Consider the following 15,985-nt stretch of genomic DNA (forward strand, 5'->3'; position numbering starts at 1 on the left):
GACCAATCATTGATGACTGAATTCAATGATTTAAACCCTATCTATCTATCTATCTATCTATCTATCTATCGTTCAAGTGTCTCCAGAGATCAGACTCTCACTGTAACCTTTGTGCATCTTGAAGCTCAAAGATTAATTTCCATTGGTGGCATGTTCAAAGCTACCCTTGTAAGGCAAAAATACACGAGCTACCCAAACAAGATTGTGAGGCAAGAACAAGAGGAGAAATTGGACGATAAATGAGATGTATTTTCATCAACACTGAAAGCTTGAGTGGAATATAGCTCACTCTGCACAGAAGTCTTTCTATAACGTTTCTCTGGTGCAATGGAACAATACCTTTTATTTTGATTGTTTTTAGTGGTGGTGAACGTTACCTAAAGGCCATAGAATGTTTACTACCCAATCTCTGGGCTTGTTTGTGGTTGGATTTTTATCTGTCTTTATTGTGACAGTTACTTATTGTCTGAAATAGCCTTGCCATTGCTTTTCCGCTTCATGGTGGCAGTGTTTCTCTACTGAACTTGCCAAGTGGATATAGTGAAATGTGACGGAGGAGGCTTTTGGTCTCTCTTTGAAAGTGACAAAGCTATAGCCAGAGATAAACTCACAAAGCCCAAAATTGTTTCTGTACTGTAACTGTAATTACTGTTAGCCAATAATTTTGCTTCATCACCTTAAGACATTTTTGAAAAACAGTTTCTTGCTTCCCCCTAAAAAGACAGCATATATATATATATATATATATATTCAATGTAGATCCAAATGCACTCTAATGTTAATATTTTTACTGTAACTTTCATGACTCTTCAACACTCAGTCTCTTAGTGTATGGTTTAATAAATTAAAGAGATCATGCACAAAAAAATGTACAAAATCATTACAGTTTAAATGTAAATCAATGTTTTTTTAAAAATGCGCAACAGTTTTGAAATCCAAACACACATAGGAAAGGCTCACTCAACTGCTTGTGACCTACAAATATTAGAGAAGATAGATAAAAAAATACAGCATCAGTGAAAGAAAAAATTAATAGCTTATTTTTTTTTTTTTTTTACATCCAAATCTTCACAGAGATAACTGCCCAGCAGGAAGCCTGGGAATATGGAGAACAACTACTACAGAATAAGACATAAAGCAAATTCACAGCGCTACATAATTCAAACACATGCTGGGTTACGATTCAAATGTAACAAAGACCATGCACGTTGGTCAGCTCCGGAAAAATCCCCCGACAAAAATGGGGAGACATTAAAAGTCTGACATTAATCAGTGTATTACAAACAAGTCATTTAAGTCTTTAGACAAAAGGTTGACTTTCCTATGATAATCCTGATCCATGCTCAGAAGAGTGCGTCTTCGTTTTTAATCAGCACCTCCACCACCTGTCTCTGGTAGCGGATATCATTCAGCGCTGTTATGGCATTATTGTCGGGCGCTCGCATGAGGGTGGGCCCGAAGACAATGGCGAGGTTCTCAGCATTCATGAGGTTGAACTTCTCATTCTGAGTCACCCTGAAAAACACAAGATAGTCTAGATCATCACCAGCAGAATGCTGGGCAAAACAGGAAGTACAACAGCAAACTTGGATTTTGAAGAAGAATAAATACTGCAACTTAAAGTAATGAGAATAACATTCAAAAAAATTAGTTCATTAAAATTTAAGAAAAAGGATCAAATAGAAACAAACGTGTTTAAAATATTTTACAAAGTCAGTCCAATTTTGGAAAATTTACTAAAACCAAACAAAAAAAAAAGTTTTTTTTTTTTTTTTTTAAATCAGATTTTATATAAATTGCTGACCTTTTTAGGTGAGCCATGAGGTACTTGAGAGTTTCATTGTGCGATTGTGGCAAAAGAGCAAGAGCTTCCCGGAAAGCTTTCAGCTTCTTCTCTGGGTCTGTGAGTTCTGGGAATCAGGAGGAAACCAGCAGTTAAAACCATCACACTACACACTATACACACACATCATGTGATGACGCCTATCCTGAATGTAAATATATAGTGTGGCTTCACTGCTCCATAAACATCATTTAGTATGCAGTGTTCTCTGCACACGAGTTAAAAAGATACGTTTCATATTAAGCAGTGTTGACATACTTGCAGCCTCGATGAATCTTGGGTAAGCGTCGTATGAGATGACAGGAACAGGCAAGTCCCTGAGGTACAGTTTGAGTGCACCCGTGATGATATTGATGTCTTCATATGCGTTCACTGAGATGTCTGTCTTCTCGCCGTCTGTGATGATGTGATGGAAGAAAGATGCATGTTTTTAAAAACAGGGTTTGACCAGCACTGTCAGGTCTTGTAGGGAATTGGTGGACGGGGAGATCAGAACACTCTCACTTTAAATGGGACCCTGTATCTATCTTTGCAAAGTAGATGTTCTGTTTTCTTCTCACTTTTCCTCAGTTATGCATGCTTTTGAGACCGTGGCCTACTTGTGCTTGTGCTGGCAGACTGAACATCACTGTGCTCTGAGCTGGAATGACACTCTGTCATGGATGATCTCCCACAAGTGGGTCTGGTTAGGAGTGCAGCTCACTGCTCTATGCTTTTTTTTCCTGGAGTTAAAATTCACACTGCATTGGGCCAAGGCAGGTTTATTCTTACTAAGTCGGCTACTGAATCCCAACACGACAAAGAGGTTTTTCAGGCTGGGAGACTTCGCTACCCCTGAGGATCGCCCCCTGTCTGTCCACACTGTGAAATCCTGCATGAGAGTGACATGTCAGCATCGAATCCGCTCTCCCAGAAGGACGCTAATCCTTCATAAATGTCACTTTTGCCATTTATCTGAAGTGCCCTGTGAGTTTTATTCAAACATGTGCAAGCCAAGATTCATGTTATGTTCTGACAGCTGTCCTTAAAACAAACCTTTGTCAAAGCCCGTCTTCACTTCTTCCACTGAATCGGTGAATCCAGATATTCTGTAGAGGCCTTCTGACTTCAGTCCTTAAAAGAAAGAAGGAGACAAACAACCTTTTCAGATAACGTATAATCTGTCAGGATAATGTAGAAAAATTCACCTGCCTAAGATCACCTTGGGTAATCGAGGAAAATGCCATTAAACACTCTTAAATATGCATAAGAAATTAAGAGGAAAATGTCCACAATGTCACACAATGGGAACAAAACAGGGCAGAGGCAAATGATTTTTCTGCATCACTGGGTGAAATAATAAAGACATAAATCAAAGTTAGCTGCCGACACATATCAGAGGACAGACAATGTGAGAGCGCTGGGTTTTCCTACACAGTTGAATGAATTAACTGAAGTGCAATCAACTAAGGCAGCAGGAAACAATGTAATGTATTCCTCATTAGACATTTACAATTACCAGCAATAGCATCATTCCTCTCAGTCATACCCCCGACAACAAAACATTAACTCAGTCTGTAATCGAATCAGGCACTACGAGCTTTAACCTGAATATGATCCATTACAGATTGTTAAATTCAAAAATCAAGTGTTGTTTAGCAAGAAAAAGTGTTTTAATCCTAATTCTAATAGCATTTTAGATTACATTTTGTGTCTTGAAGCAAATTCAAACTGTAGAAACAATAATATAGCAGCACATGGTGATGATTGGCAAAAAGGCAGCAGAAAACACTGATCAAGACATACAGTATCCTCCTGCACTAACCTCTGGACTCGATCTCCCGTATGCACATGTCCACCACCATGGGCCGAGCTGTGTTACACGCCTGGACCAGAGTGGTCAGGTCACAGCTGTAGACTTTACGGATGTGTCTCAGACTTGGTTTGCAGTCGTTGGGAACCAGAGCTGAGCAATGCTTGTGGGCGTTCATACCACAGTCTGTGGACAGAAAATTCAAATGTTTTATGTCCTCTTTAACATATATTGGCAGTTATCTGGATCAGTGATTCTGATCATGGTACCATGATCGTTCACATTTTAAAGGCTTGGAAGAAAAAAATCTATTCTCATTATTATTAACAATACAGTAGGTCCAAATGTGTGGGAACCCGCATTTTTTTTTTTGAAAAATCCCAATTAATGTGCCATCTGGGTTCAATCTGGATGAAACTCGGCGTAACTGAGTCAAATTACATAAAGATCGGTGAATTAAGAACCGAGATATACATTTTTGAAATTTTGCCAATGAAGAGAGTTAGGGATTTTTCCAACGTTACAGAAACAGTATATTGATATGAATATCATCCAAACTTTTATTGAATTTTCCATGCCGTAAGCCAGTGGTTCCCAACCTTTGTTGGGTCGTGACAAGGGCTGAATGACTTTTGAAAAAAACCTAATTACAATTTTTTTTCTCCTCAATATTGCGATTTAATATGCAACTATTTTTTCCACGGCCTATGTATTTGACACAAGCAATAAATCAATCTGTTTCATAAAAGTACAATTTCAGATTTATTTAAACTTTAAATAAATATAAAATGTACATTTTAAAGCACAGATTACAACTATAAATCTGTGGCTTTACCTCTTTAACATATCTAACTTCACATTTCATGAAACATGTGGACTGCACTACTTAAACACTCTGAACTTAACAGGACAGTACAAGACAGGAAGAGAATTTTTTATTTTTTTTAAATTAAAAATTGCAGCCTTTGGAATTAGAAAATCGCGTTTTATGATATTGCGATAATATCGTAAATACAATGAATCGTTCAGCGTTAGTCGTGACCTGATATTTTTTTATGTCACAAATTTCTGGTGACCCCAGAGACATTTTTTCTCCAGATATTAGATTTTGACCATGTTTGTTTTTATATTTGAGAAATTGAAAGTTTAGAATACTTTTGCTAATATTGTAGGAGGTAAAGAAAAACAATAATAATAATAAATAACATTTTTATCAGTAATTTTTTTTTTAAAATCAATTACTAGACATTTCAGGCAATTCCTGGGGACCCCACATGGGATCACGACCCCCGGGTTAAAAAGCACTGCTGTGAGGTCTATCTTTGGTTAAAAATTTGAAAAAAGTACACAAACAAATAAACAAACAAACAAACAAATTTGTTTTTGATCATGTTGCTGGTAGCCAGCTGAGATATTTCAATACTGCATTTTATTTGAACTAGATTTATATTTAAGAAAGTGAAAGTTTAGAATACCTTTGTTTGACAATGTATGTGGTAAAGAATAATATTTTAATGATAATTTAAATACAAATTAAATTCTAATCAGTATTTTTTTTTTTTTTTATCAATTATTAGATTATTAGACATTTCAAGAGAATCCATATGAATTCCTGGGGACCCCATATGGGATCACGACCCCAAGGTTAAAGCGCTGTCATAAGGCCTATCTTTGACGCAACCCTGCTACAAAAAAAACAAACAAACAAATGAATAATTGAAATTGATAATTGAAAATATGAGCTCTTTGTTGGAAGTAATAAAATAATCCTGTGGTTCCCTGCTTCTAAATATTTGAGGATCAGATAAGGAATGATTATATGAATAAATCCACAAGGACCTTTTGATTCAAGCTGATATGCCACAAATCTACTGGAAAGATGTGGCTCCAGTAAACAGTGCATGGAAATTAGCTCAAGCATTGGATGAATGAGGTGCAACTCCTACAATGCAACCTGTACAAACAGTAATAAATGCTCATCATTAGAACAAATCCAATGACTTTAATAAAGCATCAAACAGGATTTTTTGTTGTAGTATTGGTTCTCCAGTTTGTGCCTTGGTGCCGTCACCATGGATGGAGCCGGAGGCGCTGTGGTTTCAGGGCAGGATTTACCTGGTGGGGAACCATGGGAGCAGCTGCACATTCAGAAGGACACTGTAGCTCTGCTTCACAACATGTAGAGAATTATAGAAACAGTGAAGACTGTGGCCTGGAGGAGGGACGAGCAGTGCTGCTATGTGCGCTTTTCTTTTCCAAATCCAAAGCTCGCGCACAAAAGCAGCGGAAGCTACCATTCAGGCGCTGCGGGCTACACCAGACCTAGTTTCCCCCAGACTAAAATGGGGCAGCTCTTCCAGCTTTTAGATCTACCATGAAATGTCTAAATCCTTCAAGTTTTTTTCTCTCTCGTGAGATATATATATATATATATATAATAATTTATAATTAAAGTATTAAAAAATACTCCCAGAACTGTTACTAATCTTTTTCTCCACATTCAATTCGGAGTCTGAAGGACCTCAGTCAGTGTCTTGATTAATATGGGTCTCTGGAGAAATCCACGCCGCCTGAATTTATATGCATTGATGCAGAAATGTAATTACCTTAAGAGATGATTCTCTTAAGAACATGAGACAGGCAGGGTAATCGTATCGCGTCTGTCATCGCACACAGGACTGCTGCTGAGGCCCTGATGTTGATGTGAGCACACCGACGACCTTGGGTCCCAGGTGGGTGACCGAGGGTGAGCGTGCACACCAGGGAATATAGGGGGGAAGTTAATGCTAATCGTACCGCATCGTCACTTCTGGGTTTACATTACTCAAAACGTCAGCTTTGACGGTTTCTGGTTGCTGATTTCTATTGAGCGGTAGATTCCTTTTTGAAAAGTGTGTTATTTATCAGCAGATCTGAAACGTAGATGTGTTTGTTTGGATGGCTTTGTTATTTTCCTACCAAGTGTTTGTGACCCAGCTCTTTGCGTGAAGCTGGATGAATTTTAATGTGTAAAGAAAGAGAGATCCTTCCCCACACTCCCAGCTCTGCTTCTCATTAAAGAGACATGCCAGCTTTGTTTTCCTTCATGGGCATGACGGGATGAGGATGGGGGGGGGGCGCGTTTTCAAATACAGAAATGTGGCACAACAAGCTAAAGCAGGGGCTGGCTCCCTGGCACTGTGCCAAAAACCCAGTTCACACTCACAAAAAGAAAGTGGGTGGGTAGTAGAACATTTTTGGGTATGCAAATCAGAACATCATGTGACACTGATGTCCCAGATTCTGGGAACTGTGGTTGAGTAAAGGAATGGTAACACATAATAGACTGGTTTCCACCATGTGCTTTAAAAAAAACTCAATTATGGTCAGGTTTCAAAATCAACAGATTAAATATTAATAGTGCAGGTCCACAGATGTGTGTGCGTGTGTGACACACTTTGTTTCATAAATAAAACATGAAAAAACACTGAACTGCATTACAGCGCTGTTCTGGGATTGGAAAGTGAGAAACATAAGAAATAATTGCAGCTACAGACAGCCATTAACATGGCTCTGCTTTTATTGTTTTGGTGACAAATTATACCCTGAATGGATCCTTATAATTTAAGTGGAGTATAGGCTTAAAATGACAATATATCAGTATTGTTCACTGGAACGTCAATAAAAATATTTATCCTCCAGCAATGTGTTTGAATTGTTATTGTTATAAGATTGTTATTCTTATTGTTATAATCCTTTATGTAACTCAGACCCATTTTTTTTGTGGGCAATTATTTCGTCAGGTTTTTAAGGGTTCAAGGATTTTTAATTGTTATTTGTGAAATAATGTTACTATGTTATGAGTCCACCTTTTACAAATATATAAATAAAATAGAAAAACACACATCAAGTTTTAGATGACCTTTCTGCACAAACACACCCAAGTCTAAAATTATGCTTTTTTAAATCCATAGTTTTTTTTAAATTTTTAGTTTGCAGATTAATCAATAATTTTTGATTCAGAATTTTAGAAAACCAGAACTAGCTTATTGTATACAGCAAGCTGGTTTTTGTAATGCGGTGCAAACATAGCTGTTAGGACCAGCGTTGGTAACCACCGTTTAATGATAAGTAGCTATTAATATCTCATTTGTTTTCAGTAAAATCCATAAAAACGCTTTTTGGTGTTCCCTACCATTAGTTACATCATGGCCATCAAGCTCTGTTTCATTCTGTTATACAACCATAATCCACAAACTACTGTTGAGATTCCTGATTAAGAACCTGTTAATCCTGATGCTTAAAAAGCTAAGTAACCCACATTCAGAAAAGCACACTTTGTCCACCAGCCCGAGATTGACATAAAGCCCTTTATATAAGGCTGCATGTTTTTTTTTTTAATTATTATTATTGTTGCTGAGATCAAGCCGTACCTGCACATTTGACCCCCTGAGCCATCAGACCCCACATGAAGCTGGCACAGTGTTCACACCAGTGAGGCCCCCGAAAGGTGTGGACCTACAACAGAGAGAAGGACAGCGGTGAAAATTAGTGATGAAGTTCAATGTCAAGACAGAGAGAGATCAGTGGGGGATACGGGGGGGGGGCATCCTTTCCTTTGCCCTTTTAATATATGAGCGGAGGAGGTTTGTTGTCGATATACATCCCTGAACTGACAAAAGCAGAGTAGACTCGTGGCATTTGAGCAGATCGAGGCGGTCCATGAGAGCAGGAGGCCACTGAGCCCATGGAGGAAAAAGGAAACCTCAGCTTCCAGCAGGCAACAACAGCACAGCCAATCAGAGAGAAGTTGGAGGACACCAGCAAACCACGAGTCCCTCTGTATTTATGCTGTAGATGTTTATGTCTTATGTTGCTCCTCACATTAAATAAGATAAACTAATAGCATCCTTACAAGTTGGTACCAAGGCTTTCCCAAATCTCAGTGATTTCTGACCATTTGTTCCTTATATATCTAAATCACCTCAGAATTTGATACACACTGATTTGTACTTGTATCCTGATTACATTACTCTTTTCTTCCCTCTCTACTTTTATACAGATTTTCCAGCCATTTTATTTATCTATTCAAATATTTTTGGTATTAAATCTTTAATACAAATATAGTTGTCTCTAGGTAATCAGGAGAAATGATGGTGAGTTAGCTTTCCTTGCATTATCTCCAGTTCTATGAACTAGAAAGCAATATGTATTTGGTTTAACTCCTTAAACAGCAGCCTGTGCCAAGCTAGAAAATGTAAATGTTTGAAGATTAAATGCCACAATTGTGATTTCATAAAGCTATACAGCGGGTTTACTCATTTTAACAGAAGTTTCTGAGTTTGGATGTTTTACTGTTTTTTCTAAATTTATTTTATTTTGCTAATTTTGTTCCCTGTCAAGTTGATTCATGGAACTTTTATTTTTGGAATGATGGGTAGTCGTCACTCAGCTACACTCATCATAATGTAGCATGTAGCAACCATTTCCTCCCATTGCTTGATTTCAAATTGTTCAACAACATTCCTCTGTGGAGGCAGATGTTTGTGAAATATATATGGTTACGTTGCAACACTCGGCAAAAAATAGGGAAACAAATAAGCAGTTCAATGCCATTTAGTGTAATGGTTTTCCTTCTGCCCATGCTTCATCCCATTATTCCCCCAAACTAAGAGCGTGCTAGAGCCTAAAGGGACGTTTCCCTTCTCCATCACACTAATCTCCCATCTGGTTCTGAAACCAGCAGCAGTGGTCCACAGACCACCCAACAGATTTTCTCTTGATAACGGATCTCTGGACAGACCAAAAGAGCTCTGTTTTTATCCCCCCCAGTTACCAACACCCCCCCTCCACTCAGGAAGCAGCAGAAGCAGCCCTGTGGCCACACATGATGAAATAAACCAGTGATGTCAGCAATAGCAGGTGGGCTCACCTTAAAGTTATGGACTTTCTCTGAATTGGGTGTCCTTTCGCTCTCCCTCAGCGTAGCTCTGCGAACCAGTGAGGTGAGCTGGGAATAGGCAAACAGTTTGATGGGCTGCCAAAAAGTGGCCAAAGGTTTCTGTGGGCCAATTCTCATGCCCAGCGCCGCCACCAGAATCTCCTCCTGATTGGCCTCTCTCTTGGCCTTTTGCACCAACGGTTTCTCCTCTTCCTCGTTGACCTCACACGACTCTCTGGATGGCATTTTTTCGAAGCTTGTAGTCTCTCAATCCAGATAAAGAAATGTATCCAGGTGGGAAAAGTTTCTCCAAGAAATAAATTCCTCAATATTTAGAGCAAGTCAATGAAACAGTACTTACATTGTGCATCACAAACAACCGATTTCAATTCTATGAAAGAGTCCCAAAGGAAGAAAAAACCAAAACAACAACAGCCGACTGAATCCCCTCACAGCAGTGAAAGAAGATGAAGTGGAATCTCAGTGGTGGGAGTGCCAGGTTTTATACAAAAGAGATGCAGCCCTGGGTGCTCATGTGGCTCTCTGGGAAGGTACATGCAAATGAGCTGAGCAGCAGTCGTAATCCTCTCCTCCCTGTGCAGGGCTGATAGTCTCCCTGGAACAGAGAGTGCACACTGTTGTGTACGGATGCTGTCAGAGCAGGCAGGAAGAGGGGGAGGAGTACGAGGGCGGACCGTGGAGTAGTCACAACAGATTAAATGGAAGCCACCAGCCAATCGTTGCAGTGATACAGCTTTATAGTACCTACTACCCCGCCCCCCACACGACCGTCAGATACCCACACAGGGGGAACCCGGCTGGGATAAAATAAGTGTGGGATGATAATGAGCAATGAATGAATCATGCGTCACCAGTGGGATGATGCACGGAGAGGAAGAGACAGCAGTGGGCCGTTACAGGGAAGCTATTTTCAAAAATCTCGTTGCTACAGAAACGGATCAAAAGGGGGGACTCCAAGGCTCCGAAAAACAAAGGATGCACACACACACACCAAAAGAGGACTTCCCTGCTTTTAGTCAATGATGTAAGGCAGAGTTGATCTAACAGGGGTACTAAATCGAAAAAATGAAATTAAAAAAGAATGTATGAACTACAAATTTATTTAAAAACCTTTAAACCAGACATGGGCAATTAATTATTTTGAGTGGCCACCAAAGAAAACTAACAAAATTACAAAAAAATACACAAAATTACTTGAAAAAACATAAAATTACAATAAAAACAGACAAGTCTACAACAAAAATACTAAAAAAATATGCAAAATGACAAAAAGAACACAGAAAAATGACTAATAATAATGACTAATAACACAAACTGAAATCAACAATCAACAAAATCTCTCAAAAAACACACACAAAAAAGAAAAATAAGACAAAATTATTCCAAAAGCTTACAAAACGACAACGCGCACACACAATCCCTTTGTTGTTTCCTGTATTAATGCTCAGATTGGTCTTTATTCTAAATACTGACATGAATATTGATAATGTATCTCTCAGATCAGACAATCACATTTTTGTTGCCCCCGCTGTGATAAAAGTTGCCCACCTCTGATTTAGACGCATCAAATAACAGTTTATCACATATATGGAACTAAACATAACAACCCTGGATAAACCTGTCACTGTGAATGTTCATGGACATAATATTTTCATTTAAATGTTCACCTGCACTACTCATCAATGCACTACTGCACTATTATCTTAGTATTATTGTATTTTTATTTTATTTCGTTATTATTATTATTATTATTATTACTATATCTTGCTATTTTATTTAGTTTGCACATATTCGTCTAACTACTCTTATATTTATGTTTATACTTATTTTTTTTAATTTATTTTTCTTTATTCTAGTTGATTGTTATTATTTAATGTTACACTATCTGAGGGAGCACAGGTCACCAAGACAAATTCCTCGTGTGTATTCATACACTCTTGGTCAATAAAGTTGATTCTGATTCTGACATATTACTAAAGCATTGTATATAGTGCACTATGATACACTGTGAGGCAAGAATCAGATTAGGAAGAGTTAACATTTATAAAATGTACAACATGATTATAGATGCAAGCGTACATATGATTTAAAAGGTGTATGATACGGTGGCTAGGAAGTGTCAGGTGAATGCATTTACAGAAACGAACACAAATGCAAGCAGGTCACAACACGAATGCAAATCGGCCACAACGGAAGTGTTTCCGACGGACCGGTATTACAGTCGGACGGGTATTATGATATGATGGCCTGATATGAAAAATATAAGAGTATCCTAATCAACTTTCTTTTACTTTCATACGTGTTTCGATGTCTTCTTCTTGTTCTTCTCTGTTCTGGTGGGTTAAAAACATCCGCCAGAAACGTGTCCGTCTGTAATACCGGTCCGTTGGAAACACTTCCGTTGTGGCCATTTTGCATTCGTGTTGTGACCTTTTTGCATTTGTGTTCATTTCTTTAAATGCATTCACCTGACACTTCCCGGCCACCGGGTTTCCGCAACGGAAGTGTTTCCGACGGACCGGTATTACAGACGGACACGTTTCTGGCAGATGTTTTTAACCCACCAGAACAGTTAAGAACAAGAAGAAGACATCGAAACGCGTATGGAAGTAAGTGAAAGTTGATTAGGATACTCTTATATTTTTCATATCAGGCCATCACATCATAATACCCGTCCGACTGTAATACCGGTCCGTCGGAAACACTTCCGTTGTGGCCGGTTTGCATTTGTGTTGTGACCTGTTTGCATTTGTGTTCGTTTCTGTAAATGCATTCACCTGACACTTCCCAGCCACCGTAGTATGAGCTTGTGTCTGCGATATGTGCAGCAATGCAACAATGGTGCATCTGCCCTCACTGAAATGCCACTTAATTAGTTAATTAGGCACACCTGCTCATCATCTGTTAATTAATCAAGCAATTACAATGCAGCAGCTCAGAGTATTCGACCAGGCGTAAGACGACCTTGTGAAGTTCACACTAATCATGTAGATACTGAGGAAAGGCGACTTAACTGTTATTAAGACGCGTTTTACTGAAGAAATGTAGGGGTGGGACGATACACTAGGTTCACGATACGATAAATGATAGACGATAATGGGCTCATTATAATTATATGGTAAAATATTCTGTAAAAGAAATAGTAAAAAAATAAATGAAATATTGCAGTTGGAAAAAGAACCATGCTTTTAATTGACTTTTAATCTCAGCCCCCACCCCCCACACGGCAACATGTACCCCTGACGATACATCTTGTGACATTTGACAAACGCGATATCTTGTCCCATGAGACATCGTTCAACCTTTAGAAATTGAATATCATTAGCTGGGTTTCTGTTACAGATTTTTGCAAAATAAAAGCAATATTTCTAAATGTTGACAAAGTATAATAACGCATTGAACGTTGCAATGTTTTGGGGAGGAGCCTCGTAACTGCCGTGAAATCTCATCCCGCAACACTGTATTCCTTTGTTGTTTCACGTCTAATGTATGCTAAGAAATGTCCCGGTCTTCTCTTCTGTTTACACGTGCCGCGTCATGTTTTCTCGGAGAGCAGTGGTCATGTGACCAGGTACCTCATGTCATGTGACCATGTATGTCACATTCTGTGACGTGTATTTGCTGTAAAAGTGTTTCCATAGTGCTGCTTTTGCGACACATTTCAATATCGAAACGCCTGAAATACCTCCTCATGAAAGCGTAAAAACTTGAACGATACGTGGGTGTTTTTTCCAAATTCAGGTGTTTCCATTACCAGTTTTTATTGCGCTATTCAGATTTTTTCAAGGGTAATGAAAACGCGGCTAGTGAGATTTTTACGCACAACCAGAATCAGAATCAGAATTCCTTTATTAATCCCAGGGGGAAATTGCCTTTGTTACAGCCATTTAAGAAGAAAATCACAAACAAAAGAATAAAAACGTTTAACAAAGACAAAAGAAAGAATAAATGTTAAATAAGTGTATGATTAAGTAAATGACTGTTAAAAATAAAGTAAGATAGATAATACTACTACTAATAATAATGATAATGCAAATATACAAATATGATAAATATTTACAACAATCAAGCTGTGAGGTTACAGTGATGCATTACACAGTTTAATTGCCACAGAAGCAGTTTTCTTAGAACATGTGACATGAATTACATAAAATATAAGAAAAGAGCTGTAACCCCGTACATTAACTACTCATTAGACCCACAACCAAAGAATTAAAAATATGAAAGTACATTTTTAAACCAAACTAAAGCAAGTGTGACGTCTATACCCCAATGAGGTAGCAAATATAGACTGCTGATAGAAATGTGACAGAAAGCTCTACACCGTACCCCTGTAAGTCACACCACGTGTAAAACGTGCATGCTTTCATGTCTCTTAATCGAATTCAGCCTCAGCTGTTAAAGTGCAGCGCTCTGACTTTGGCCCCACAGAGGTCAGCTGTAGAGGAAAGGGACGAAACACATTGTCAGCTCTGCCTCAGAAATCAATGAGCGCCTGTGGCTCCTGCTGATCCCATCATATTGGAGATTTATTATTAAGGACCGTGAGAGGCAAAGGAGAATTTATGTAAAATGAAATTCTAAACAAGCTGATAAACAGTGGTCTGCTGGTGCTGCCATCCTTTCATGCTCAGTGTAAGTCCCCCACATGAGGGTACCTGTGAGTGGTCGAGATAAAAGACCGCAAAAGCCTTTAATATGCATTGCTCCAGCCTCTCAGACCCTGAGCCCTTGGAGGGGTTTGCAGCATAATTGAATTTCCTGCTGTTAAATGCAAAATGAGTGCCTGACTCCCAGGAAGTGGTTTACTTTGAAAGCAGCTAAAATTGCTTTCACAGCAAAAATTGATTTTCTTGTTTCCAAAACATGTCCAGAAACAAAATCTGAAGAATGGATAATGTGCATGATGGGATATCTGTACATCTCTGTACTCCATATGTGTACTGCCAGGAGAAGTCATTGCATTAGCACATAAAGCAGATTTAGCATTTTAAACTGAATCTCCAACCACATTTGTTCCGATTTATTCTAGAAATCTGCTAAATCATTGCAATTTCTCAACTTCTCTTTAAATCTTTGCCCCGCTCCCTCCCACTCTTTTTGATCCATTAAGCCTGTGATGATGGTTGTTGCATAAGGAAATGTGCTTCTAATGCACTGCTGACCTCTGCAAGACATTAAGACCCGTTTAGAGAACTGCAGTCTTTCCTCTCAGGAGTCTGAACGTGAAGTTTCTGGATGCATCAGTGACATAACACTTCTTCCCTGAGATAAATAGGTGAAATGTGAAGTACAAGAACAAGTTTTAAATGGATGTAGCAACCTTATTCTAAAGAAAGGCTGTACTTTAAAAAGTTATATAATGTTACATAACTAGATTATATAGCTTGATGATGAGAATGAGAGTCTTGACATCATGTTAATCCAAAGATGTAGAGAGTTGATGAAAAAACAGGATTTCTCCACTTTTTTTTGATCGAGCAGTGGTACAAAATTACGTCTAAAAGAAAAGACTTAGGGCTAGATTTACTAAGATCCTAAATAAAAAGCACTAACATGTTGTGTGAATTGTACAAAGTTTTCCAGTGCAAATGTCAAGAGTCACAAAAAAACGCCCTGTTTAAATGAAGATTTGCATGAATTTCAACAGGGAGAATGTGGGGGAGCTAATTTTAAATTACTGAGGGGTGGATTCACTAAGATCTGAAATAAAGGGTGGTAAACCATCCTTTGGTGACGCAGTTTCCTCACCGTCTGCGAGGAATTCACTAAGATTGCAGCAATGATTAGAGTGCGTGCAGAAGTGGTGGAGACCGCCTTATTTAAATGAGCGTTTTGCTCGTTCAATGTGGAGACGTGAGTGCACAGAAGCACACAGTGACGTTTGAGGAAGTTAAATTGGAAGCTGATGGACTTCTCTGTCTGCTGCACAAACATTTAATAAATAAACAGCCAACATAATCAGTTCCGTGTTTGGTAAATCACATTGTGTTTACCAAATTGATCTATTTACATATCCTCCTCCCAAATGTATTTCCCATTCTTGCAAATGCGCCCACATTACGTTTTCATTAGAGGCTAACGTGCTAAATATATTGCTAATGTTATTTTTGCATGTTTAACAGACGCAAAATGCATTGAACGAAGTTAGTAGATAAACTGCACAATATGTTTAGCACATATTTTTACACATTCAAACGTTTAGTAGATCAGGCCCCTGGAGTTATTAGAGAAGGGAATTACTACTACTACTACTACAAAATAAATATTCAAATTTCCCATTGCTGTGGGCTAATACTGTATATAGGTCAACATAAATTCTAGTTTGTTCATCATGATACAGTACACATGGCTTATAACCGAGAGCTTCTGAATAAGTCATGTATTATCCAAAGAAAGGAGCCTGCTG

At 38.4% G+C, this 15,985-nt stretch overlaps 1 protein-coding gene across 2 annotated transcripts in view; it reads right to left on the reverse strand.

Moving 5' to 3' along the window:
• Positions 1-704: 704 nt before the first annotated feature.
• The window catches only part of chn1 (chimerin 1), a 38,414-nt gene continuing 23,133 nt past the window's right edge, over positions 705-15,985 (reverse strand). The window contains exons 2-8 of one of the 2 annotated variants that reach the window (XM_028435346.1): positions 9,547-10,171; positions 8,048-8,132; positions 3,648-3,821; positions 2,879-2,956; positions 2,102-2,239; positions 1,805-1,910; positions 714-1,515 (exon numbers count right to left, since the gene is read on the reverse strand). In XM_028435346.1, coding sequence (XP_028291147.1) covers positions 1,344-1,515; positions 1,805-1,910; positions 2,102-2,239; positions 2,879-2,956; positions 3,648-3,821; positions 8,048-8,132; positions 9,547-9,801 — 1,008 coding nt within the window. In that variant the 5' untranslated portion in view covers positions 9,802-10,171 and the 3' untranslated portion in view covers positions 714-1,343. Of the gene's footprint in view, positions 1,516-1,804; positions 1,911-2,101; positions 2,240-2,878; positions 2,957-3,647; positions 3,822-8,047; positions 8,133-9,546; positions 10,172-15,985 lie in introns of both variants that reach the window. The other variant, XM_028435347.1, reaches the window with a different exon arrangement.

The sequence above is a fragment of the Gouania willdenowi genome, chromosome 21 (assembly GCF_900634775.1).
Source record: "Gouania willdenowi chromosome 21, fGouWil2.1, whole genome shotgun sequence".
Taxonomy (NCBI): Eukaryota; Metazoa; Chordata; class Actinopteri; order Blenniiformes; family Gobiesocidae; genus Gouania; species Gouania willdenowi.